At 47.9% G+C, this 27,715-nt stretch overlaps 1 protein-coding gene across 1 annotated transcript in view; it reads left to right on the top strand.

Moving 5' to 3' along the window:
* Positions 1-11,248: 11,248 nt before the first annotated feature.
* The window catches only part of LOC135200901 (ATP-dependent DNA helicase DDX11-like), a 38,331-nt gene continuing 21,864 nt past the window's right edge, over positions 11,249-27,715 (top strand). The window contains exons 1-5 of the mRNA XM_064229652.1: positions 11,249-11,442; positions 11,573-11,672; positions 12,503-12,621; positions 13,162-13,328; positions 14,144-14,279. Of these exons, the coding sequence (XP_064085722.1) occupies positions 11,260-11,442; positions 11,573-11,672; positions 12,503-12,621; positions 13,162-13,328; positions 14,144-14,279 (705 nt within the window). The 5' untranslated portion in view covers positions 11,249-11,259. The remainder of the gene's footprint in view (positions 11,443-11,572; positions 11,673-12,502; positions 12,622-13,161; positions 13,329-14,143; positions 14,280-27,715) is intronic.

The following is a 27,715-nucleotide window of genomic DNA, read 5'->3' on the forward strand; positions in this document are numbered from 1 at the left end:
TCTCTGCTCGAGTCGTTTTGGGGCCCGAGAGGGAACCCAAACCGACGGTGGGTCTGCCGCGATCGGAGCTTGCCGATTCTGTCTCGAACCAGTGTCCTCTCGTCTCCGGACAAGAAGGCTCTCTCAAGTTCTGGCCGGTCGATCAAGCTACTTCCACCTCCTCTACTGCGACAGCGGCGTTTTCTACGTGTCTTCGGACACCGTATTAAATACTCCTTCGGTCCTCCTGAGAGGTTTCGACCTCGACGAGGACTGGAATGTGAGTCGGAGGACGGTATCGGCTCTCTCCTGTCAGGTGTCGATCAGCCCCACCCAGACGACGTTTCACAGTGGCGGCAGACCCTTACCTACAGTGAGAGTTCGTAACCCTCCGCGGGAAAACGTTTTTCTCCTGACGATACGTTTTTCCCAGACTCTGAGAGGCCATCGCCGCAAGGCGATGGCTGTTCCTACTCTTCTCCAACTGCTAGTTCCACTGGGAAGCGAGCGAGTATCCAATTCCTCCCCCATTCCCTCTCTCCTTACGGCTACGAGGGAAAGGGGAAAGGGGAAGGATCCTACAGAGATTTCTTTGTAGGATCCCACGTTCGGGACTGCGCTACCGGGGGGACCTCGGGTCCTACCTGACATAAGCCCCGGTCGTTGAGGGAGGAATCCTGCCCCATTCTCGATTTCTACGGGAATCGAGAGGACCACCAGCGATATCGTTTGACGAATTCGGTTTGGGGGTTTCGCAGACTGCTTAGAATTCTACGGAATTTCTAGCGCATTCAGAGTGTTCGAGTTTTTTACGATCTTCAAACACTTACGCGAGACCAACGGTCCAAAGTGAGCGAGACGAGAATCCCCGATATGTTACACGATAATCGGGAACCTCGCCTATGCTCGAATTCCTGGAATTTCTAGCATTGGGAAGAAGACTGCTGCTGAAGAAACTATTTCACAGTAGGCGACCAACCTGGAATAGAGGAGATCGGACGGGATATCCAGTTTGGCTTGAACTATCGTCTTAGTATTCTGTTCACCATTGAAGCTTTCCTTCGAGGAAGACTTCTCCTTCACTCTCTTTGATAGAGAACGAAGGTGGTCGATCTCCAATCCTTATTTTGTTTTCTTGAAGGAAAGAATTTAGGATGGAGATCGTTGTTCAGAATCCTACAAATATACTACGTATATTAACCTCGCGACATGATTCTACTAAGCAGTGAATTGTCCGAGGGGTAGGCGCATATCCTAGTTAATCTACGGATTGCGACTTATAAGAGAAGTATTCTAATTGAACTGCAACTCAGGGGTTGCCTGCAACCTCCCAGGAGTTTTCAGTTTCAATTTTATATACTTATGGTTTTGTCACGACAACACCATTTCAACTTTTATATTTACCGAAATTCGTTTCGCCTAAATATAATTGCCCGAGCATATCTTTTATGCTCGGTAGTTTTTAGTTCTAGCCGAACGCATTCCTTCGTGGAATAATGGATTACCTGGCAACTCAGGATGAACGAGTCCCCAGCGAGAGCTCAGGCTCAACCACTGCGTATTGAAACTGCCTGATAGCAGCTCAGTATCAGCTGGGCCTCCGAGATGCACGGTCATGTATGTCTCTCTCTGCCCTGCTTTGATTGACTACCGAACCGTATCTCTGCCCAACAATCATGGACTTGGAGGTCTCTGATTAACGGGGATTCTCGCAATAATGAAGGACCATCTACTGCTGTGACGCTAGATTCCATCGCCTTCGACATTGCGAGAATTTTCAACAGAGATATCTCTTGGACTCTTTCATCTTTCTGTTTACCGCACGGTAACAGAAGTCTGTACAAGTCTCCCGCTGCATCGCACTGCGATAATGCGAATGATTTTGCAGACATCTGAGTTTGTCTTCAAAATATCTCGTATTCGTAGTGTACAATTGTTCATTGTTCAACCCGAATTACAGGATGTGTCAGAAGACATCGCCTACTCTCCGACCTGACAGCTCTACTTCCAAATGTTCAGCCCATGAGAAAGCAGTTTTCTTCAGGCGGCTTTCACCTGTGTTTTCATTACCGAAGAACGCCCCGCTTTCATTGCAACTACGACTTCTCACCGGACAGCAATGAAATAGCGGTTTAGCGTTTTCAGTCATTTGTAAGCACAGGTTATGAATCTTGAGATCCTTCTCTCGATTCATATGTGAAGACGTAGGTTGTATTCAATATCTACCTTCGTCTTCAACGGTACATAGTGTTGTTTTCTCCTTAGCTGAGATTTCAACAAACATGAGATGTTTTACCTTCAGGGACCTCGGTCTCTAGAAAGGCAATTGACTTTCGCCTGTTGGGTACATGCCTAAGAGAATCATCACCTCGCTGTCCGGCATTGGTGACAAACAAATACATTATTTGTTTGGTCTCTCGGCATAACCCTTTAAAGGCGAAGGTCACGTGACTTACTCGGATGCTTTTGACAACTTGCCTCCTACCGAACGCAGTCAGTCGGCAGCTGTCAGAGCGCCCGAGTCAGTTACGAACTACGCTGTTGACTTAGTTCGGTTGTTACAAAAAGCAACCATTACTTCGTTTTAATAGCTTGTCACAGTACCCATACCATTGACACCCACCATGGAGTGTCGGTGTCCTATCCACTACCGAGAACTTCGCTGCATGGGGATAGGAGGATGCGAGAGACTTCGTTGCTAATAGACAGACCAGTATGGGTACTGGACATCACCGAAGTACAGAAGAGGGATAGGTCATGCGACTATTTCCTTCTTTTTCCTCTGAGGAACTGCATGACTTCTCCTGCGAAGTCAAGCACCCAGGGGATGGGGATCCGTGGACGCTCGATTTTCGTACCGGGAACTTCGTAGCGAAGACTCAGAACCCTTCGTCCCTGACGATTGGTTCGAGTCGTTCACAATCCCCTCCCTAATGGACTTCAACCGCCTTCGATGCGAAGGAGATGCTGCCTTGTCCGCAAGAACTTCTCCTTGGCGCAGATACTGAAGGCAGGGGTCTGGTCCAACCAGACCACATGCCCTTCCTTCTACCTTCGGGATATTGCCCACAGGTCCTTGGATCTTTTTCCTTGGGACCCGTGGTGGCTGCTCAACACGTTGTGTAGCGAACCCAGACCCTCGCAGGCTGAACAGCATCGAGTCCTGGTGTGACCGTAAGAATGGATGGTGAATGAGAGTTGACTGGCTCCTCTTCCCATCTTTTTCTTCCCCTCTACCTGTGGTTAGAGGGACACGGTCGTCACCCTGCTGGATAAGGACAAGATGCAGGTGAGCTACTTAACAGAGCCCATCCTATCCCTTTCACTAGGGATAGGAGCGTATATCCACCACTTCCTCCAACAAGGGGGAGGAAGGAATGGATGCCAGCTTGAGACAACCCATACTTTATGTTGCCTCTTGCAAACAGGAACAAGTTCTTGCTTGCTGGTACGAAGAGATACGCTTGCCTCTCTCTTAGTACTCGGCCCAGAGGTCTGACCATTGATCCTGCGGTGCACACCCCGATCAATCGGACAGAGGCTTGGATCCCTCCCTCGCTCTTACGACCAGGGAGGCATTCCAGGATGGACGAACACCGTCTGTTCATCAAAAGACTCAGATTCCTCCCACCAACCAAGGAAGTGAGTCTTCCTATTGTTAAAGGACCGATGGTTTGTATTACGTATCGGAACAAATGACAATTTGTCGAAAATTGGCATTTTTGTCCTAACTATACCAAACCTGAGGTCCTTTGTAAATATAGTCCCTCCTCATGCCACCCCTCACTCTGCGTATTTTGCATGGGCCAAAAGCAAAAGTGATTTGTTTACCTCCCAACTGTCGGACAAGCAGTTAACTAGGTTCTCCGCCTTCTCCGCCCCTTGTTCGAAGCTTACGACCGTTCCAGCTGCCGCTAGCTACTTCCTATTGTTAAAGGACCTCAGGTTTGTATAGTTAGGAAAAATGCAATTTTCGACAAATTGTCATATTCTTCTACTAGAGTACTTGCGGGACTTCAAGCTCAGATCTCGGCGCTGGCAGATTCTCTAGCATTTAAATCATGTAGGAAGAAGGACGTTTCTCTTCCGATCAAGAGACTAGGCGCCGCTCTTCAGAGGATCGTTCTCCTCTTTTTAGGCGGTCTCCTTCATATGGGGAGTTTTCGTATGAAGGTAGGGGCTCACATGAGCGCCTCCGCTCTCCTGGCTCTCTTTCGACTTCAAGGCGCCAAACATCGGTCGGACGCTCTATGGAGAAAGAAGTTTTTTCTCCAGATTGGATTCCCGCTTCCGGTAAGCGCACTGCGCCTGCACATCACGCTATTTCTTTGACTCCCTCGCGTGGGACTTCTCCTCAGCAGCCTCAAGAACCTAGAAGGCGCCCTTCTACAAGTAGGCGTTCTTCTTCCAGATGTCGCTCTCCTCGAGTGTCGGATCGTGACTTCTCTCCTTACAGGCGTCAAGAGTCTGGTAGGAGCCGTGCGCCTGATAGGCGTCCTGCTGTTAGCCGCTCCCCGCAAGGTAGGCGCCAAGAGCCTACTGCACGTCGATCTCCTAGTAGGCGCTTGTCTCTTTTAAGCGCCCTTCTCCGTGTAGGCGCTTTCCCTCTTCTAGACGCACTACTCCTGACCGTTCGTCTCTTGGTAGGCACCAGGAACCTCGCAAGCGCCCTTCTCCCGATAGGCGCTCGTTAGCTTTGAAGCGCCCTTCTCCTGAATGTTATCCTCTTGTTAGAGGTCAAGAGTCTCGCAAGCAGCCTTCTCCTAGTAGGCGCATTTCGCCTTCCAGTCGAACTTCCGTTGATCGTACTCAACTGGACAAGAATAGAGAGCCGCGCAAGCGCTCTGCTCCCGATAGGCGCTCTTCTCCTGGCAGCCGCTCGCCTCAGGATAGGCGCACAGAGTCTGGTAGGCGCTCGCCTCCTCGTAAGCGCCCTGTGGATGTATCCAAGGATTCTCGGGGTAGGAGCCCTACCTCTCCTTCAGCTGAGATTCCGTCTATCTCGAAGAGGGAGTCTCATTGTAGACAACCCAGATCTTCTCATCGTTCTCCAGTGGATGTGAACTCTTCTACGAGAAGGCGCTCTCCAACCTCTCGCTCAGCTCCTACTAGGATCCCTTCGTCACCTAAGGTGATCTTCCGCGCTCGCCTCGACAAGACGTCTCCTAGACGGTTTCTGATGAGGAACCGAACACTTCTGCTGCTGTGTCTTCTTACAGAAGCTTACAGAGCTGCTTTTGCAAGTTTTTGGGGATTCCCTTACGCCTACGGCTCCTTCTCCTCACTCACTTTTTTCAACGGCGAAGACAGCGAAGAGTTCTTCTTGTGTGAGGATGAAGCCGACTCTTTCAATGAAGAAGGCACTAAGGAGTTTTGGTTCCTGGATGGCTTCCAAAGAAGAAGCGGGGAAAATGATGTTCGCTTTCCCTCCTTCGAAGTTATCAGGACGCGCTGGTTTCTGGTACGAAACAGGAGAGTCCTTGGGATTGGGTCTACCGTCTTCGGCTGATTCGGATTTTTCGGCGCTGGTAGATTCCACGAGGAGAGCTGCCCTTAACTCTGCAAAGACGACTTGGGCAATGAATGAAGTAGATCACATGCTGAAAGGCATGTTCAGAGTGCTAGAGGTATTTAACTTCCTTGATTGGTCGTTGGGAGTCCTAGCCAAGAAAATTGAAGTGCCAGAGTCCTTTTCTCCAGAAGATCTCATGTGTGTTTTGTCTTGTATGGACAAGTCGGTAAGAGACGGAGCGAGTGAAATTGCTTCCCTGTATGGGGCCGGGATCGTGAAGAAGAGGTCCGTTTATTGTTCCTTCTTACGAAGTCTGTCTCCCACGCCCAGAGGTCTTCTTTGCTGTTTGCTCCTCTGTCCGCTCAGTTGTTCCCTAAACATCTAGTGCAGGACATTTCTAGATCGCTTTCGGCTAAAGCCACCCAGGACCTTTTGGCACAGTCGGCAAGAAAACTTCGCCCTTCCTTCCCTACCAAGGCTAAGAAGGAGAAGTCAAGTGCTCGAGAACCCTTTCGAGGGGCTTCTTCCTCCAGAACCTCTACGTTTAGAGGTCGTAGACCTTCAAGAAGAGGTAAGACTTTCGCCAAGTCAGTTAAAGCCCCAAATAACTTGAGTTCTTCAAACAACGGTGGGCGCCAGACTCTTAGGATTTGCAGAAGTCTGGGCCCAGAAAGGGGCGGATCCTTGGACCCTTTCAATTTTGAGGAGAGGTTACCTCATCCCTTTCACCTCAAGACCTCCCTTGACGACCACCCCAAGGGAGCTGACGGCCAGGTACAGAGACCCCATCATGAATCAAGCTCTCCATCTAGCAGTAGATCAGATGCTGGAGAAAGGGGCTATCGAACTAGTGACAGACCATCGTTCATCGGGCTTCTACAACCGCCTTTTCCTAGTTCCGAAGTCCTCAGGGGGATGGAGACCGGTGTTGGACGTAAGCGCCCTGAACTTCTTCGTAGAAAAGAAGAAGTTCACGATGGAAACACCTTCATCAGTGCTGGCAGCACTTCGTCCAGGGGACTGGATGGTTTCCTTGGATTTGCAGGACGCTTACTTCCACGTACCGATCCATCCTTCCTCGAGGAAGTTTCTCAGATTCATGAGGGGGGGGAAAATTTTTCAGTTCAGGGCTCTGTGTTTCGGCCTCTCGACGGCCCTCAAGGTGTTCACGGGGATCTTGAGAAATGTAGCTCAATGGCTTCATTTGAAAGGGGTGAGGATATCCATGTACCTCGACGATTGGCTGATAAGGGCCAATTCAGAAGATCGTTGTTTGAAGGACTTACAAGTAACACTAGAATTGACGAAGGCGTTGGGACTTCTCGTCAATTTCAAGAAGTCGTCGCTAATTCCCGAACAAGAGTGTGTGTATCTCGGGATACAGATGAACTCTCTGAGTTTTCGGGCTTTTCCCTCTCAGGAAAGGATAGCCCGAGGATTCGAGAGAGTAACAACCTTCTTAGGGAAAGAAGTATGCACAGCGAGGGAGTGGATGAGTGCTGGGGACGCTCTCCTCGCTGGAGCAATTCGTTTCCCTAGGAAGGTTGCACCTGAGACCGCAATCCCAATTCTTTCTTCATCGGAATTGGAGTCGTCGTTCTCAGGATTTGACGTTCTCCCTGTCATTATCCCAGGACGTCAAGAAACATCTCTTATGGTGGACAGATCCCAACCTCTTTGCGAAGGGACTGTCTCTTCAATCCCAGACCCCCAACCTGGTGGTGTTCTCCGACGCGTCGGACACGGGGTGGGGGGCGACTCTGGGAACCAGCGAAGTGTCAGGTACCTGGGTGGGGGACCAGGTAGCCTGGCACATCAACAGAAAGGAGTTGATGGCTGTGTGGTTGGCTCTGAAAGCTTTTGAGCCCAAAGTCAGAAGATCGGTAGTGCAGGTGAACGCGGACAACACTATAGCTCTGGCATATATCAGGAAACAGGGGGGGACGCATTCCTTCTCCCTGTACGAGACAGCAAGAGACCTTCTTCTTTGGGCAGAAGAAAGGGTAATCAAGCTTCTCACCAGGTTCGTGCAGGGAGAAAGGAATGTAAGAGCAGATCTCCTCAGCAGGAAAGATCAGGTCCTTCCCACAGAGTGGACCCTTCATTCGGATGTATGCCAGAGCCTGTGGAAGTTATGGGGCAGGCCACACATAGACCTCTTTGCCACGTCGAAGAACAAGAGACTGGATCCTTACTGCTCTCCGATATCGGATCCAGAGGCATTAGCAATAGATGCTCTTCTTCTAGACTGGAGCTGACTCGACGTCTACGCTTTTCCCCACTTCAAGATCCTGGGGCTAACCATCAAGAAATTCGTAGAGTCCGATTCAACGAGAATTATCTTAATCGCTCCCTTTTGGCCGGCCCATGAATGGTTCACAGAGGTACTGGAATGGTTAGTGGACCTTCCAAGATCGCTCCCCCTTAGGAGCGATCTATTCAGACAACCCCACTTTGACAGGTACCACAAAAATCTCCTCTCTCTCAGTCTGACTGGCTTCAGACTGTCCAAAGTCTGGTCAGAGCGAAAGGCTTTTCAGCAACAGTTGCTAAAGCAATCGCAAGAGCGAGGAGACCTTCCACCTTGTGTGTATACCAGTCAAAGTGGGATGTCTTCAGACGATGGTGCAAGAGGAAGAACATTTCCTCTTCCAGTACCTCTGTGACCCAAATTGCGGATTTCCTAATTTTTCTTAAAGAAGCGTGTCATCTTGTTGTGTCAACTATTAAGGGATACCGCAGTATGTTGGCGGCGGTATTTCGGCATAGAGGCTTAAATATCTCCGATGATAAGGGCCTGCATGATCTTATTAGATCATTTGAAACCATTAAACGTCCTCATGTTGTACCGAACTGGAATCTAGACGTAGTTCTACAATTCCTTGGATCGTCTAGATTCGAACCTCCTGGCTCAGCCTCTTTCAAGGACCTGACGAAGAAGGCTCTCTTCCTTATGGCCCTAGCTACAGCTAAGAGGGTGAGTGAACTCCAAGCTATTGAGGGCTATGTCAGGTTTAAGGAAGATTCTATGGTGTGTTCGTTTCTTCCAGGGTTTCTTGCAAAGAATGAAAACCCATCACGTCCTTGGCCCAGGAGCTTTGAAGTTGGTGGTTTATCTTTTCTGGTAGGGGAAGAGCCTGAAAGAACTCTTTGCCCTATGAGAATTACGAAGTATTACCTTAAGAGGAAGGAGCAACTTAAGGCTAATCAAGATGTGCTTTGGTGCTCCGTAAAGGACCCCACTCGGCCCATGTCGAAGAATGCTCTCTCCTTCTTCCTGAGAAGTCTTATTACAGAGGCACATGTTGCCTGTAAGGAAGAGCATTTTAAACTACTGAAAGTGAAAGCTCATGAGGTGAGAGCCATTGCAACTTCACTTGCATTCAAGAAAAATATGTCTGTGCGGAACTTGATGGAGGCGACTTTTTGGAGATGCCAGTCGGTTTTCGCAAACCACTACCTACGTGATGTAAAAATCACGTATGATAAATGCTTCGCCTTGGGCCTTTCGTATCGGCGGATTCGGTGCTGGGCAGGGAGCTGAAAACTTATCCTGTGTAAATTTTTGATATGTTACCCTATATTTTGTATTTGTGTTTTTGGTTGTCTGAGAGAGGTTGCAGGAGGCACCTCTTTTTGTCGTAATATTAACCCTTTGTATTTTGGTTAGGTGGTCTGGTGGGTTTTGGCTCCTTGCAGAGGTAGTGGTAAGGATCTGTTATGTAAGCGGACAAGGTCCCTTTAAGGGGGGGCATGGCAAAAAATGACAATGGGCGTTTAAAAACAAAAACATGGTAACTACTGAAAATTTTATTTTAGGGCAATCTTGATACCTGGACTCCTTCTCCCATCTGCTGAATGCAAAATCTGCATAGAAAAGAAGAATAAAATAAAAAAGGGCATTTTCGTATGCATCCAAAAAACCTGCTACTGCTTTAAAACTAGTCAGAGATAGGAAGCTAAACTAGTCTCATTTAATAGCTAAAGAGTGTGTCAACAATCTCCTTAAAACAAAATTTGTACTTTAGAGGGATAAAGTTATTATTTTTGCGTTTAAATTTGTAATAAAAATCTGTTACGTAAATAATGTAATTTTAAATAAAGAAAGAGAAACATTTTCAAAGATTGGTTCTGAGCAAGTTATAGAACTTTTAAAGACGAATACAATGAAAAAAAAATTGTGAAAATCGGATAAAAACTAACGAAGAAGTAGTGGTTTAAAAGACAATAACTCACTTTTGAGAAAATGGCATTTAAAGTTGACACATCCCACGGCGACTAGTATGCTCCAGCAGAGCAGCTATTGTACACCTTCTTTTTCTTTTTTTTTTAATACTGATCTTTCTACGCACTGAACTGGTGAGAGTTTGTGTTGGAGCACCAGTGGTGGAGGGAGGCAGTGGTGTGGTGGCGGTCATATGGCTCGTTGATGGCTGGGGAGGATCAGCTGTTGGTGGTGGAGTTAAAATGGCTGACACTCGTCGCTCTTCCAGTTTCCTCCTTTTCACCTCTCGCTTTCTCAACTGCTTCGGCCATCCTCTTGATGTAGCCTTTCTTCCTGGGCATTGCAGAAATGATTTGCAGTGTAGAGAATCCAGATAAATCTAAAAAAATCTCGCCCGATGAACGGTGACAGTAGCAGACGAAACACAAGAAACGTCACGCGGAGCAGACGACACAGACGAGCCGTCTGCTAAGATAGCCTTCAAGGCACTGACTTCCAAAGCTCCAGTCCATCGCCTACTCGCTTACCGTATAGCAGTGGACGAGTTGCTAAACATTATTTTTATTCATGATATGTATATCGTATATAATTCCTTGTATATTATATTATAACGCTGTATAACCTAATAATAGGGAAATAAGAGTGTGATTGTCAAAATAATAACTTATTTAGCAAAATATTGTAGAAAAAATAGTTAGAATCAATATATTGCTCTGAAACTTCGGGAGTGGGTTGCCATTTCCATGAAGTATTCGATGGTTGATTCACTAGAAATCGACTTTTTTCAAAATATTTCGTCATTTTTGACGGGCGGTCCCTTAACAGGATCCGACTTGGATTCTACCACAATAGGGGATCACATATCTCAGTGGTAGATCCGAGAGTCTTTCAGCAACAGGTCCCGTCCTAGCTGTAGCTCTCCAGGCAATGCAGACTCAGAGACAGTATCTATGAAGTCTTCATCCTGAAAAGGTGAGAACCAAGGTTTTTATATCCTACAACATTAGTTGTTTCCCGTCTTACCTGTATTATTTAGCTGTCTCTTACCCTCCACCAAGGGTGCCAATCAGCTAAGTATATATCTGACAGGGAAGTTCATGTACAAAAATGATATTGTTAAACTACAATAAAGTTTTGTACATACTTACCTGGCAGATATAATACGATTAATGGCCCACCCAGCCTCCCCTCAGGAGACAGGTAGAAGAGAAAAATCTGACAAGCAAGGGGGATTGGTTCGTACACCCGCCACCCAGCGGCGGGTAAGGTAGACCACCTGACCTACCTGTCGTGTGTGCCGCGAGATTTGAAATTCTGTCGGGAACGTCGGAGACTATAGCTAAGTATATATCTGCCAGGTAAGTATGTACAAAACTTTATTGTAGTTTAACAATATCATTTTTTTAGATACAAGCAAGTGCTTTGATGGGGGAAAACAACTTCAGTAAAACTGTATTCTTACTTGTGAAATACTGTGTTCAGATTTCTGTAGAATTTTAATGCTTATATTCAATTTTTATATATATATATATAGGCTGAACTAATGAAGAAGATTAAAGAAAGTGAAAAAATGACTGTGGATGACAATGATCCAGATTGGTTTAGTGCCGCAGCTAAAAAGCAAGAAGGGCAAGAAGAGGTTAGAAGGTGTAGAGAAGAATTGAAGAAGCTGGAGAAACAAGAAGAACGAGTATCAGAAATAAAGCAGCGTCGTCATATGGTTAAAGTAAGTATGGGGCACAGAGAAATATTTACATTAAACTCCATTGTTTAGTGTACTGTTGTTTTTATATATTTTTATATATAAAGTACTTCCTAGTCAATAGGAATAATGAGATATATGTCTTTCACTACAGAAATCCAGTGTCCAAAGGGTTGATGACGAATTTGAAAAATTATTCCAAGACTTACATGAAGTTAAAGAAAATGTACAAAGGGAGCTCAATAGTTTTTCAGGTCAGTCAGAATTTAAGAAATATGATTTCATAATTTTATCATTTGAATATCTACTAGTTCTAGTACTCACAAAGATGTCAGTCTACTGTATATGGGTACAGTGGCGAGAGATTGTGACCCCAGGCTGGATTACCCACTGACTATTGTCCTAACCATATAGAGTAATAATATATGAACATACATGGATGTGCTTTGTGCAGTAGGAGTAATTTAAACTGTTCATTTTATTTTACATAACTTTTTCTTCAGCTGGTTTTTAATTCAGTTTCCTTAAACTGTTTGATTTTTATTAATTTTTTTTCATAGCGACTTTTTGTTTTTTATTTCTTTTTTTTTAACTATATTATTTTTGTTTTATTATCACATATCATTCTAGATCATATTTATTAATAAAAATCATATATAGAAACATTTTAGAACCATCTATGACTTCTTCAAGCAGGTCAATAACTTTCTGTTCTTAAATTAATTTAGGTATATAATATCCAAGACATCTGCATTATGGTATGGAGTATTGTGCTCTTTAAGTTTAGTATCAAAACTTAACACTAAGGACTATATACTGAATTTATGTTGTAGCTGGATTACTCATTATGCATTAGAAATCAGTTTTAGATAAGTTACAGAGTGTGTAAACAATTAGACTTGTGTTTCTGTGTCAAAATTCTTTTATTTTTTGTTTATTACTTATGTTTAAATTTTTCATATTGTCTAAATTCATGGATCAGGCAGTTTTATTTACAAAGATTGCATGTAAGTATATGTTAATAATGTTTCTAAAAGAGAGGACCTCGAACCATCTAAGTATTTCCAAAATTTCATGTAAACAGGTGCAGATTCTTTATCATCTGAGGAAAGTATGCTATTATTGGACGATTATGACAGTGACCAAGAAGACACCTCCAAAAAAGAAAAGGAAGAAGATGATGAAGACGATGGTTGTTTAAAGGTTTGTATGTAATGTAAAATTCACTGGTATATAATGGCTGTATTTATTTTTGTGAGTACTGTTTAGAGATTGAAGCAAATTATTCTGTTTGTTGGTTAGTTTTCTTGACAGCTGCATCCTGAGCTATCAGGCCTAAAATAGAATTATCAATCATTTCAAAAAATCTTTTATTGGCAAATGTGAATCATCCCTTTTATATTGAAATTATAGACTAGGAAGGTAATATTTATAGCCGTGACAAAATATATTATGAAAAATAAAATCTGAAATCACAACTTTGTCCCAAGTCTAGATTTGCTGACTTAGCTACTTTGAATTGTATAGGAATATTTGCCAATCATTATAATTTGATCTTTGGTATCTTTTTTTTTTTTAATGTGCAGTATTTAAAAGATTATTTCAGCTTAGTTGTCCTTTGGTTGATTTATTGTTTTAATACTTAGAGAAGGGAACTGATATGTTAGAATCTTTTGCCTTTGAAATACTTTATTACTTGTAATATAGTCAATCTAACAGTATGGAATTACTCTATTGTTACAGATTTACTATTGTAGCCGTACGCATTCCCAGCTCTCGCAGTTTGTCAGAGAAGTGCAGAAGACTGTTTTTGGAGAAGATGCAAGAGTAGTATCGTTAGCGTCTCGTCAAAATCTTTGTGTGAATGAAGCAGTCACTAATTTGGGAAATTTATCATTAATCAATGATAGGTGAGGTTATTCACGTTTTTACATTCTTTTTTCAAGTAGTATTATGTTGGAGCATTTCATGAAATATCCAGTCAGTTCTGCATTGGTAATTTTGTGTTCATGAAAACAACATGCCTTTTATTATTACTGTTGATACCATTGAACTTGAACTAAGGATACATAGTAGACTGAGAGACAAATTACTTTGAAAGAAGCAAAGTGATAGAGTTAGGTAAGATATTAACTTTTATCTTTCTCTTCATATTTTTATTCTTTTATTGTTCATAGATAAGCAAATGTCAATAATACATGAAAGGATTGTTGACCCAACTATTAATTATGGATGTACAGTACAGTATTTCATCAATGCCTATCGCTTGAAAACTATTGTTTGTAAATGTTAAAGATTTTTTGATTGTTGGAGGTCATTTGAATTAATTGATTTCTTAATACAGTATATGTACAGTAAAGAGTTGACACTTACAGATGCAAACACAGGAGATATAGTAAGAAGTTCAGCATACATAAAAATAATGAGCATTGTTTTGAGTGGTTTGGTCAACAGAGAGAATGGTATACAGGTTGCCAGGGGGTTCACAGGGTAACAAGTTTTATAATAAAAATGAGTTCCAAGTCTTGTAAGGGATGTTGTTTTGCTACCTTACAAAACTTCTTCGTTGGCATATGGGATATTTTTTAGGCTGAGGGACTTACACCCAGAGTTAAAATGACAGTGTATGTTGTGCTGTTTTTCTCCAAAACCAGGACATAGCTGAATAGTGAAAAGAATCTGTTTTAACTAGCTGTAGGTTTAACATGTTTTGTTTCCTTTTCAGGTGCACAGAACTTCAAAGAGGAAAGAAAGGGAGAACAAGTAAGGTGGATGGAGATGATGTGGTATGCAAAAAGAAAAAAGTTACCTCAGGTTGTCCATATTATAAAAATACGGCCCTTGAGAAATTAGCTGATAATGTAAGCGTTTGAAGTTTTTCAGTCATTGCATGTATAAACAAGTAACAGTGAAATGAAGTTTGTTTCCCAATAAACCCATTAGTACTTATAATATAGCTAATTTCTTGTGTCAAATGAATTTCCTGATACATCAGTCTTATGTTGAAGATTTATGGAAGCCAGTACCCTCCACATACACAAATGGAGCCCTTGGTCCTTAATAGCTAACTGTCCAAATCTTGTGTCCCTGCTGACCTGTTCACGCATTGGAGAGATTTCCAGACTTGACTGATTTTGCTGTTAGAGGGTAGCTTTTGTATATTAATTTTTTGTACATGCAACTTCCCCGGCAGATATATACTTGGCTTATGTCTCTGACGTCCGACAGAAATTCGAATTTCGCGGCACACGCTGCAGGTAGGTCAGGTGATCTACCCCCCTGCCACTGGGTGGCAGGAATAGGAACCGTTCCCAGTTCTAGAACCAGATTTTCTCTGTCGCGGTAGTGTCAACATATGTTGTTGCTACCTCCTGACTTGATTTTCGTTTTTTCATCGCCATCGATTCTTCCTGGGCTGTTTTTTGCAGAGAAGTACTGGGTCTTTGGTTCGGCATACGCTTTTATTAACTTTTTAATGAATTTGGCTTCGAAAATTTCGAAGAATATATGACGTGTAACTACCGAAATTTTCGGTAGACACTCACATAGTTTGCAAGAAAGGGAAATATTAATATTTATTCATTAATATGTGTAATAAGTGTTAGAATTGATTGAGGAAATATACTGACTTCCTACTTTAGGGAGTCAGTAAAGCATGTAACTAGATACGTTTCTTTTAAAAGTTTTTTAGAAACTCGTACTAACGAGCAATTAGAGTATTAACAGTACTAGTAGTGTTGCATCCTCATCACCTTCTTACTTCGCAGAAACTTCAAATTCATAATTGCAATTTGAAGACAAGGATTGTGGCTCAAAATGCGAGCTATTGAAAGGTAAGAAGTGATTACTAGTGTTCCCCATTGCAGTGGAGGGTGCGTCTGATCGGCTCTGTCTCGCTCCCAGGCCTAGACCTCTTTCAAGCTCCCAAGCCCAGGGGAGAAGGAATGTCGAAAGCCGTAAGGGGGTTTCAGAGAATCCCCACCGGTCAGGCGTCCCCTCGGCAGGTTCTGTAGAGCGTCCCAGACTGCCAAGGATAGCCATTGAAAAGGCATCCTTAAAAAAGTGCGTCTCTTCATCTTACATCCGAAAAGACGAAGAATGTATATGTTTTGATGATCTAGCGCGTTCTCTGAAAACTAAGAGAACACTGAGCAAGAGCCAGCCAGGAACTTAGGAAGCCGCGTTCCAGCAAGCTAGCGTGAGCCACGTTCCAACAGCCAGCAGCGAGCCGCGTTCCAGAAAACAGACTAGCGCGAGCCGTGTTCCTACAACCAAACGCGAGCCGCGTTCTAGCAACCGAGCGCGAGCCGCGTTCTAGCAACTGAGCGCGAGCCGCGTTCTAGAAAATTTTTTCTTGGCGCAAGGCGCCTTCAAAGAGACGAAGCGCCAGCCTGGCGCAAATTGCAACAGAAAAACAGACGGCTAGAGCAAGGAGCCTTATAGTACAGTGGCAATCAGAACGATCCTTCCATTGAACGTTTCCGGGCAAGAGGCTCTTTCTAAAAGGGGTCTAGTAGGCGCTCGGAACTATCAGGGCGCACGGGACCTTCCACACAAGCGAACGTTCCAGGAGCGAGTCTCCTTTCTAGCGTGCGGAACATTCCAGGCGCGCGGAACTATCCAGGCGCTAGGCGCTAGGCGCAAGGAGCCAGGCGCCAGAATATTCCAAATCTTCTTAAGAGAGAGAGGTCAGTCGCAAGGCTCCTCTTTGAGTAATGCGGACACACTCCTTCATTCATGCTCTTCCCTCGTTATGAAGAGGCAAGCGCTTTGGGAGTTTTTCTTATAAGAATCTCATCGACGTTTGGGTATGATGGCGGATAGGAAATATCTACTTCCTTCCGTAAACCCTACAGACGAACAGGAATTCTGTCTCTTCCGCGATTTATGAGGAAATCACGAAGATTTAAAGAGTTCCTGGATTAACTTCCTTCCTTAAGGAGATATATATACTCTTTCTATCATTCTATTAACGAAAAGAACGAAGACAGTAAAAATTTTTCCTTTATCTGCCTCGGCAGGGAAAGAAGGTAGTTGAGTATCTGCTGTATGAATACGTACGGCAAATCACACATACCGTAGTTACTTCTTTGTAGAGCAACTCAATTATCAGTATCCTTCCAGGAATTTCCTAGGAAGGACTACGCTTAAAGGGATTGTTAAGACAACACCTACTTAGCTTCTAGATTTATCGAAGTCTTGTTTCTCTTAAATATGCATTAATAAGAACTTCCTGAAGTTCGATAATTTTATAAGATTCCTTTATTTAATGGAGTAGCTGGCAACTCTGGAAGAGTAAGGCCAGACGGCTAACAGAGACTGCTATCGCGCCTTAGAGACCAACGCAGTAACATGTAGGTGTCGGTCATGAGTGGTTGGTTACATGTCTCTCTCCTGCGGGATGGAATAACTAACCGTGTCTCTCCCCTACAATCGCGGTTTGTTCCGACACGGCATACAAACCTTCGGTCCTTTTACAATAGGAAGGTACTAGCGGCAGCTGGATAGGTCGTAAGCTTTCGAACAAGGGGTTCGGTAGTTAACTGCTTGTCCGACAGGCGCGCGCGCGCGACTGGGAGGTAAACAAATCACTTTTGCTTTCGGCCTCACAGCGAGTGGACGTGTGTGTTCGACGCTCTCTGCCCGCTTCTCGTCGTTTGCTTTCTTGAGTATATGGTTGTGTTTGTGTATGAAAGAATTCATTGTAAGTACAATCATTTCTCTCTTTTCATATTATTTGAAGTGTTATTGATTAATGATGGAATCTCCTCGCCTCGCTACCCCACGGAGACTATGCCCGGGTACCGAAGGGCGTAAATGCGGGAAGTTCCGCTCTTTCCCGGAGATAGACCCATCCATTTTGTGTGCTCGGTGTCGGGGGCGCGAAGCACCCGAGCCGAGCCATGTGATGTTTGCAATAATTGGTCGGAGGCGCAGTGGACTTTATATGAGGGCAGGAAGAAGCGAAGGCCTGCAAAGGAGTCGTCGGAAAGCTCTCCCGCGACTCCTTTGGTGACGGACACTTCGTCTTCTTTCCTGCCGCCCGCTCAACTTCCACGTATCGCGCCTTCCCCTTCGGGGGGGTTTCTAGGTCCTTCTCCTCTCCTGACTTGTCGAGTGTGGAGGAGGGCGCTAGATACCCTGACGTCGAGTTGTACTCTGGGTCCTCTATCCGTTCGTCTTCGCGCGAACGGGTAGAGGATCCCCCCCCTAATCACCAGACTTTTGCCTCCTCAGGTTGCGGTTGCCGCGAAGGATGACCTCGGACAGGTGTGGGCATCGTTGGGGCTGCAGGGCGTGCCGAGTGTCCAGGGGCTGCTCTACCATCTCGCTGGCTCCGTGGCGGTCACCCATGCTACGGTCACGACCACCACCACGGACCCTTACAAACACCACGGCTACGCTTTCAACTCCTCACCCTGGTGTTACCACCCCGCACGCGGTCTCTTGGATGACAACCCACTACATCGGTGCAGGGGCCAGTCGCCGTACCTCGGGGGAGTGTGATGCCGCCACCTGGGTTTGCCGTGCTGCCGCGACCGGACTTCGTGTGCCCGAAGAGCTCGCCCTGGACCTCCCACCGGTACCTAGGATGTCTGTGCGCTGGTCCGCCCATTCTGGACCGCCTACACAGTCTGCCGTACCTGCCGTACCTGCCCAGCGGCTGTCCACGGACGTGACGTTGACCACTGCTGCCGTTCCTGTACCTGCTCCTGCTGTCTCTTCTGCCGTTCCTGTGATGCCTGCACCTGCTGATGTTGTTTCCTGTTCCTGGCGCCGCTGCTCCCGATGCTGATCTGTTCGGACAGGTGCGTCCGGGTGGGCCCTGTTTGCTTCGGCAACAGCAGCCCCGGCTCCGCTCTGGATGACAGATCTGACGTCGGTCCTGAGGAGGTTGACGAAGAAGAAGAAGAAGAGGAAGGAAGGTGTCGTCGTCGTCTTCATCGTCTTCTTCGTCGTCGTCGTCGTCTGCCGCCTCTTCCCTTCTTCTTCTAAGGCTCCCCCGCCGAAGAAGAAGAAGGTCGCCTCCCCCCCCCCTAAGAAGTCTCCTTCGGGAACTTCTAAGGGCCCGTCTCGCTCTGGTGAGACGGGGGGGTTCTTCCACTGGTCACCCTGCTCCTTCGGGGGCAGGACCCGTCTCTTCTTCCGCAAGGAAGAAGACTACGGGGACCGCCAGAGGAGTGCCCGTCTAACACCGGCACTTCCTCACCTGCTGTCAGTGTTCGGCCACAGCAGCAGGGTCCGTCTCGGCCTCAGGTCGTTCGCGAGAGGTGGTACCGAGTGTACGGTCGCCTAACAGCGGCCGTACAGCCAAGAACCAGACCTCTGAGTCCGCTCAGCGTCAGGTTCACGGCACGGAGCGGAAGACTGGTGACACCGCTCACGCGACTCTCACCAGACCAGCTCTCGCTCTCGCGGCGAGCAGCTGGCTACCCGGGCGGACGTGACGGTCCATGACCGGCCACGGGCTGAGGCTGGGAAGAGGTCCCCCCTTCGCCGGCACCAGCCACGGCTGGTACCAGCGAACTGACGCACCGTGAGGATACGCACCGATCTCACCGTGACAGTGGAGCTCGCCGGTCGCCTGACCGTCACTCTCACAGAGAGCGATCGGGTACGGCGACCAGCACCAGCTCCTCTGACACACGAGACCGGGGCCAGCTGTTCTCGGTCCAGCCAGCCGTTCCTCCACAGCGAGACGGCTCGACTAGGTCTGCAGCTCGATCGCCACCGCGGCGGGTTGGCGATCGCCTGCAGTCTTCCAAGCCCGCTGGTTCTGCCAGCGAGCGAGGAGGGAGCGTCAGGTCTGCCTCTCCCATACCTTCAACCTCCTCGGGTTACACGGGAGGGGCGAGGTATTGAGGAGTGATCGTGAGGGGTGCGCCCCTCAGGATCCCACCGGACGTCGTCGTACGTACCAGGCACGGTTCTCGGCCAGCCAGGTGTACGCACAGGTGGTTGGAGGAGACCGAGAGGGGTCTGTCGCTGTTCCTCCCCTTGAGGGAGGAGGGGTCTCGGGAGATGCTCCTGTTTGAGGGACTGGGACGGTCCGACTCCGCAGGACGCAGTCCATCCTGAGATCCAGAGGAACTTTTGCCGAGGTTATTGCGCTGATTCGTCAGCACAACGACCTCGCGGAAGGATCGCCGCTCCCACCATCCGAGCCCACGTCCCGGCTCGAGTCGTTCTGGGGCCCGAAAGAGGGAACCCAGACCGACGGTGGGTTTGCCCGCGTTCTGAGCTTGCGGACTCAGTGCTGGACCAGGTTGAATCGCTTGTCTCCGGACAAGACGGTTCGCTCAAGTCTGGCAGGTCGAGCAAGCTGCTTCCACCTCCTCTGCTGCGACAGCGGCGTTTTTACGTGCCCATCTGAAGACCCGATGCCGCCCAAACAGGTGAACCCGGAGTTAGCCAGGCTGACTCCGGGTGTGTCTCTGCAGCAGCTCCTGTCCGAGAACCTGTGGTTCTCGCAGCAAGAGGCACTCGGCCTGGAATCTACCGCCATGGCAGCTTTCCAGGCCGTCTCCTGGCTAGATCTGTGGTCCCTCACAGTATCTAAGGTCGCAGCCAACTCCTGGAATTTTCTCCCGAAGATGACTCGGCCTTCAGGAGACTTTGCCAGTCTGGAGGAAGAGCCATCTCCTTCCTTGCCCACACCAGACGGTGAACCGTGTGGGCCAACCTGGTTCTCCGACGAAGGGACGCTGTCTGCTACTCGGGTTTCCAGGGCGGCCGGGCGGGTGAAGCGGCGTTGGGACTTCGCAACGGACCTTTACGGAGTTCCACGTCTCTCTTCCCAGGAGAGATGGTGGACGCTGCGGTGGACAGACGGCGCACTGACGACAGTGACCGTCTGGTTCACCAGGCAGTCTCGAAGGCTTCTGGGCAGCCTCGGACTGCGGCCAAGTCTAAGAGCTCGGCTAGCGCTTCCTCGGTGGCTAAGACGGTAGCTGCGTCGAAGCCCCGGGGAAGACTCTGTCTTCTTCGACTTCTACCAAGGGGAGCCGTAACCAGCCTCCTCCCAGCCCTCCTCCTCCCGTGGAGGCTCTGGGAAGAAGTCGAAGAAAGGGGGGAAACGCTAGGGACGGCGTTCCCCCTCACCTGCTGCCGGAAGTGGGGGGGTGCCTGGCCAGCCATTGGGCAACTTGGCAGCGCTACGGCGCCGAGAACCTGGATTGTAGATGTCCTTCGAGGGATATCTATTACCCTTCGAATGTCGGCCACCCCTCACCTCCAACCCGGTCCAACAGCAGTCCGTACGTTCCAGGGGTCATCGAAGGACGTAGCATTGAGACAGGAGATCAAGACCATGCTGAGCAAGAGAGCTGTAGAATCGTCACGGATCAGTCACCGGGCTTTTACAGTCGACTCTTCCGGTGGTGGAAAAGTCTACGGGAGGCCTGGCGCCCGGTGATAGATCTCTCTCCCCCTGAACCGGTTTGTTCGCCTGAGACCCGGTTCACGATGGAGACGGCACGCTCAGTGCTCGACTCCATCAGGGAGAACGATTTCATGCTTTCAGTGGACTTGAAGGATGCGTATTTCCAAATACCCATTCATCAGTCCTCCAGAAAGTACCTCCGCTTCATCCTCGACGGGACGGTGTACCAGTTCGGCAGGGCACTTTGCTTCGGTCTCTCAACCGCCCCACAGGTGTTCACGCGAGTGTTCACTCTGGTGTCTGCTTGGGCCCATTCGCACGGGATACGTCTGATGAGGTATCTCGACGATTGGTTAGTCCTGGCGAGCTCCGCTCGCAGTTGCTACAGGACAGGGATCGAATGCTCGAGTTCTGTCGCGATCTGGGGATCGTTGTGAACTTCGAAAAGTCCGATCTCGAGCCCAAGCAGAGGATGAAGTACCTGGGTATGCTGATCGACACGGTAGCAGGGCGAGTCTTCCCGCAGACTTCGCGGATCAGCAGATTCAGGGAGGCAGCCAACCAGTTTCCTGTCTCGGCAGGAACAGGTACTCAGCGATGGCAAGTCGTGATCGGACACCTGTCGTCACTCGAGAAGTTAGTTCCCTCACGGGGCGTCTTCACCCCTGCGGTCTCTTCAGTGGAGACTAAAGGAGAGTTGGTCCCACAGGCGACGGATCCCCGAAGCTTTCCTTGTCACTGACACAGGAGGTGAGGCAGGACCTAGCCTGGTGGCTGGACGACAGGAACCTCTTAAGAGGAGTGCCTCTGCGCACTCCCCCCCCGGACATGCAGCTGTCTCAGACGCATCGACCGAGGGATGGGGCGCACACCTGGAGGAGTTGCTGACTTCAGGAGTGTGGGACGAGAACGACAAGCACCTTCACATCAATGTACTGGAACTCAAGGCAGCGTTCCTCGCTCTCCAAGAGTTCCAGACCGCTTGATGGGACACTCAGTGGTGTTGATGTGCGACAACACCACGGTGGTGGCCTACGTCAACAAACAGGGGGGCCTAGTGTCTCTCCCGTTGTACCAGTTGACTCGGCAGGTGCACGAGTGGGCCGAGGCACACTCAAATAGAGCTGTCGGCACGCTACATTCCAGGGAGGAGGAATGTAGTAGCAGACACGCTCAGCCGTCGGGATCAGGTGATAGGGACCGAATGGTGGTCTCTACACCAGGACGTGGCGGAAAGGCTCTTCGACCTGTGGGGGCGACCAGTCGTGGATCTGTTCGCCACCCGGCACAACAGGAAGCTCCAGGTGTTCTTCTCGGCCGTGCCGGACCCATGGGCAGCTGCAGAGGGACGCTCTTCAAACACCCGTGGGCACAACCTCTTCGTCTATGCCTTTCCCCGTTCAGCCTGATTCGCAAGGTGATCAGTCGAGCACTGGTCACCCGAATCTCAGGATGATCCTGGTGGCTCCAAATGGCCACAGGCCATTTGGTATCCGGACCTGCTGGCTCTTCTCGCAGGAGAACCGAGAGAGATTCCCCCTTGGCACAACCTCCCTTCGCGCCCAGCCACACGTCGAGCGGTACCACGAGCAGTCCAGTCCCTAACTCTCACGGCTGGCCTGTTATCCACCATCTCTTGCGAACGAGAGGCTTTTCTCGTAGCGCAGCAACAGAGATGGCTGGAAACGTCCGTCAGTCCTCTGCAGCTGTGTACCAGGGGAAGTGGGCCGTCTTCTGTGGTTGGTGTCGTAGACGGGGTCTATCTCCTCTCAGAGCCACTCTTCAGCAGGTAGCGGATTTCCTCTGTTTCTTCGCCGAGAGAAGCTCCTCTCAGTCCCCCACAGTCAAAGGATACAGAGCCGCCTTGGCGCTCGTCCCTGAAACTGAGGGGATTGGACATCTCGAACTCGTTCGAGATCTCCCTGCTTATAGATGGAGCTTCGAAAGGTCTTGCCCACCCAGGGAACTCAGGCCCCCTGCGTGGGATGTGACTCTCGTACTTAGGATCTGACTCGAACGCCGTTCGAGCCACTCCGAGAGTCGTCAGACAGGGATTTGACCCTCAAGACCCTCTTCTTGCTGGCCCTGGCATCGGCGAAGAGAGTAGGGGAACTTCATGGTCTTTCCTATGATGTACGACACTCCAGGGGATGGGGGATCCGTGACGCTCGATTTCGTCCCGAACTTCGTTGCGAAGACTCAGAAACCGTCGATCCCTGACGACAGGTTCGAGTCATTCACGATTCCCTCCCTATTGGACTTCACGATAATGATGCGGATGAGATGCTGCTTTGTCCTGTGAGGGCGCTACGGCGCTATCTGAAGAGAACTCGACACCTCAAGGCCTGAGTGTCGACGCCTCTTTCGTTAGCACCGGGGACGGGGTCACCAAGAAAGAAAGTATCTCAAGAACACTCTTTCATTCTGGCTGCGTGGAGGTCATCAGGAGGGCGTATGAAGCTGATGGTAGTGACGACATCCGTACGTTTCCCGTCCGAGAGCTCACGAAGTCAGAAGTATTTGGCCCCTCGTTGGCGTTTCGTAAGAACTTCTCCGTGCGCAGGTCCTGAAGGCAGGGGTCTGGTCTAAACCAGACTAACCTTTACGTCCTTCTACCTTCGGGATATTGACCCCCATCCTTGGCATTCCTTATACCTTTTCCTTGGGACCCGTGGTGGCTGCTCAACAAGTTGTGTAGCTAACCCAGACCCTCGCAGGCTGAAACAGCAATCGAGTCCTGGTGTGACTGTGTGTGGATGTGTGAATGAGTGAGTGACTGGCTCCCTCTTCCCGTCTTTTCCTCCTCCTCTACCTGTGGGCGCCAGAGGGCCACGGTCGTCACTACGCTGGATGAGGACGGAGATGCAGGTGAGCTATATGACAGAGCCCCCATCCTATCCCTTTCACTAGGGATAGGAGCAGAATATCCACCAACTTCCTTCTACAATGGGGGGGAAGTGGATGCCTACAAGAGTCAAACCCATGACTTTATATTTGCTCCTGTACAGGAACAACAAGTTCTTACATTGCTGGTACGAAGAGATACGCTTGCCTCTCTCTTAGTACTCGGTCCAGAGGTCTGAACCATTGATCCTGCGGTGCCAACACCCGTCCCGATCAATCGGACAGAGGCTTGGATCCCTCCCTCGCTCTTACGACCAGGGAGGCTTCCAAGGTTGGGCGAACAACCAGTCTGTTCACAAAAGACTCAGATTCCTCCCACCAAGAAGTGAGTCTTTCCTATTGTAAAAAGGACCGAAGGTTTGTATGCCGTGTCGGAACAAATGACAATTTGTCCAAAATTGCATTTTTCCTAACTATACAAACCTGAGGTCCTTTTACACATAGCCCCACCTCATGCCACCCCTCCACTCTGCAGTTTTTTGCTTGGGCCAAAAGCAAAAAAGTGATTTGTTTACCTCCCAGTCGCGACGCGAAGGCGGCGCGCCTGTCGGACAAGCAGTTTAACTACCGAACCCCTTGTTCGAAAGCTTACGACCTATCCATGCTGCGCTAGTACTTCCTATTGTAAAAAGGACCTCAGGTTTTGTATAGTTAGGAAAAATGCAATTTTGGACAAATTGTCATTTTAGCCTCGGATTGAGGGGATAGTTAACGCAAACATAAATAAATATTGTCTGCCTTTTGCTAAGAAGCTTTCAATAAGAAAGATATTCAACCTTTTCAATGCTGGTTTACCGTAGGTAACATTATTAAAGGATTCTAACGCAGCGGAACTCTATATTATATGATGCTCTCATGCTTACGAAAGCATGGCTTATTAGAGTACATGCTTAGTGAGAAGATGAATGTAGTAGAAGAGAATTCACTTTAAGACTACGGTATGGTCAGTCTTATGCGCATACCGAGGTTAACTACAGAATTCCTAGTATCCTTACAAAGGTTTCCTAGATTAATGCTGTTTACCACAATGTGACAGTATTATAAAGGGAGTCTAATACGGCAGAGCACGAAATAATATAATTTCTCTCATCCTTTCGAGAAACGCACACAACCTTTTAGAATCGGATATTGCTCAAGAGAAGATGGGTGAGTCGGATGGGAAACATTCTCTAGTGGCAGAAGTTGTTTCCCTGAATGGACTATACTACGTATATAAAAGTTTTTTCCTACTAAGAACGGAATTAACACGTGAAGGATGTCGGGTACCATAAGGGCACAGATGTTCTGGCACATAACCTTAAAAGAACTAGAAGGAAGCGCCAGCCTGGCAGAAGCGCCAGCCTGGCGCAATGCGCCAGCCAAAGTACCATCCAAGATATTTTCTCGTTTTAGCGAGTTATTAAACCATAAGAGTCCAGTAGTGGTTGGTTTGGTGTTTGCTTCTCACCTCGGTGGTCGCGGGTTCGATTCTCGGCCATTCCATTGAGGAGTGAGAGATGTGGATTTCTGGTGATAGAAGTTCACTCTCGATGTGGTTCGGAGTCACGTAAAAAAAACACCATACAAACAAACAAACAAACCAGTAGCCTCTCGGAGGCTCGGTAACGGCAAGATTCGTTCCTGATTTCGTTACCCATTTAATCGGAAAGGGGTCGCTTACAAGGAATGATGAAATGATTTTTTTAATCAACTTAGGCAATTCCACGGACTCTCTCATATCGCAAAGAGCATCGAGAATCTCTTTTTCGCCCCTGTTCGCGTTAACAAAAGAGAACCTATTTGGGAACAGACACGGAACGTAACGATCCTTAAAGGTTCGATGCAAGATTTTGCATGTCCGTGGAGAACCTTCTCGATCGAAGATAATAACTGTTAACGTATGTCTAACATTTATGAAAAGAGTTTTGAGAACTGCGGAAAGTCTTCATAGATCTCTTCGCAAGGTAGAAGACGAACAGGCTTCCTATAGACTGCTTCCTTTCCTCGAACCAAGAGAGGTAGCAATATACGACATCTTTAATTTAAAGAAGGGGGAATAAACTTTAGTCTTTTTTCCCCTCAGTTATAAATTCTTAACAGATATTAAGATAAATGGGCGTCAAAGGAAGAGAGGGATGAATGCCTCACAGAAGTCACGTTCTTCTCACAGCATGTTTCGTAAGGCTTTTCAAGAGTATCTGGATATTCTATCAGAATCTATTATAAATAGACCTGAAAAACCTCTCCACTCTGAGTCTTTCCACGTGCAGACTGACCAGAAGTGGACATGAATGAGAGGATTTTTCAAGGTAAATAACAATAGTCATGGCTAAGACATAGAATTGCTGCAGATCGTGCTAGATGGAATGAGGAAACTGTCCTCTTCCGATACCTCTGTGAACCACATAGCGAGGTTTTTCTTCACTTTCAGAGGGAAAGAATCACCTATGTATATATCTGCTATCAAAGAACGCAGTAAAAGGCTATACTCTGCTCTACAAGGGGAATTATTGAGATAACAGAGGATTAAGATCTTCGGGATCTATACGATACCGCAATACGACAAGAGTAGGATATCATGTACTTTGAATGGAATTTTTTTTTTTGTGGCCACAGATTCCGTGTTGCGACAAATGGAACTGCTCCTCATCAAACTTCTTTGAGGAAGTTTATGAAGGAATTCTTTGTTTCTCTTAGCCCTAAACGACCAAGAAGACAAGTGAATTTTTTTTTTTGTGCATTGGAATCTCGCATCAGATTCAATGGAGACTCGGCAATGGGTTCTTGCCAGCATAGTATGTCTGGCAAAAGAACTAAATCCCTCTATTCCTGACGCAACGCTTTCAGATAGAAGTTTAGTTGCCCAGGCAGGGTACTTACATTTTCATCTACAGAGAAAGATGGTTTAAACGTTTAAACGCCTACAGAGTCTTCGGGGTGCGATGAGGGCTCAAAATGCTTCCCAGAAGGTATTCAGAAGAATACAATAAGATGCTAGAAATCAGGGTTCCGCCCATTCAGCTCAGTCTCTCCTTCGACTTCCAGACTCCTTCCCTTCCTTCGGGCAAGGATAGGGAAGATTCTCGCAACGAGGAACCTCATCAACATGTAAGAAGAGATCTCGTTAGCAAAAGAAGTGTTCACGAAGGATCCTCCTCGGAGGAAGACTCTTCTCTCTCGTATTGTTAGATATCCTGTCGTCTACTGGGTGTAGCTGACTAAATCACCTCCCCTTGCCAGGGGCCAAAAGCTCAAAGGGGAAGAATTTCTTCCACCCTTCTCCAGTCTCCTGATAAACTATGTGGTTGTTCAGGACTCTCGCGACAATGTAGCGCCAGCCAAGCGCCAAATGCCAATACAGGCGAAAACTCCAGAGGCGGACAGTTCCAAGGAACTCTGTCATGGCCGGATACTGAGAAGGAGCGGGCCCTCCAACCTGGCGCAAATGCGCCAGAGGCGACAAATCGGACAGATATAGAGTGTCCGATGTGGACATCGCCAGACAGCCTAGAGACTCTTCCAAGCTCGAAGCTCCAGCAAGTGTGGAGGAGCCAAGCCAGGCGCGAGGCGCCAGCCAGGCTCTAGGAGCCAGCCAGGCTCTAGGTGCCAGCCAGGCTCTAGGAGCCAGCCAGGCTCTAGGAGCCAGCCAGGCTCTAGAAGCCAGCCAGGCGCCATCCAGGTGCCAGGCTCCTTCAAGGCTAGGCTCCAGTCAGGATTGAGGATCCATCCAGGCGCAAGGCTCCTTCCATTAAAGAGAAACCTAAAGCTCTGTCATGTAGAGGGCTAGTCCCCATTGATATGATACAGGTAAGGCTCTGCCATGTAAGTGGGTCAGCCCCCATTGGCACGATCCGAGAAGGCTCTGTCGTGTAAGCGGGCTAGCCCCCATTGACATGATCCAGAAGGGTTTGTCAGTCATAGGTCCCTACCTCGCTGAAACTCTTGAGGCATGCAGACTCATAGACAGTAATCATGAAGTCTTCTGCCAAGCTCCAGGCGCAAGGCGCCAGCCAGACGCAAGGCTCCAGCCAG

This window comes from Macrobrachium nipponense, chromosome 27 (genome assembly GCF_015104395.2).
Source record: "Macrobrachium nipponense isolate FS-2020 chromosome 27, ASM1510439v2, whole genome shotgun sequence".
Lineage (NCBI taxonomy): Eukaryota > Metazoa > Arthropoda > Malacostraca > Decapoda > Palaemonidae > Macrobrachium > Macrobrachium nipponense.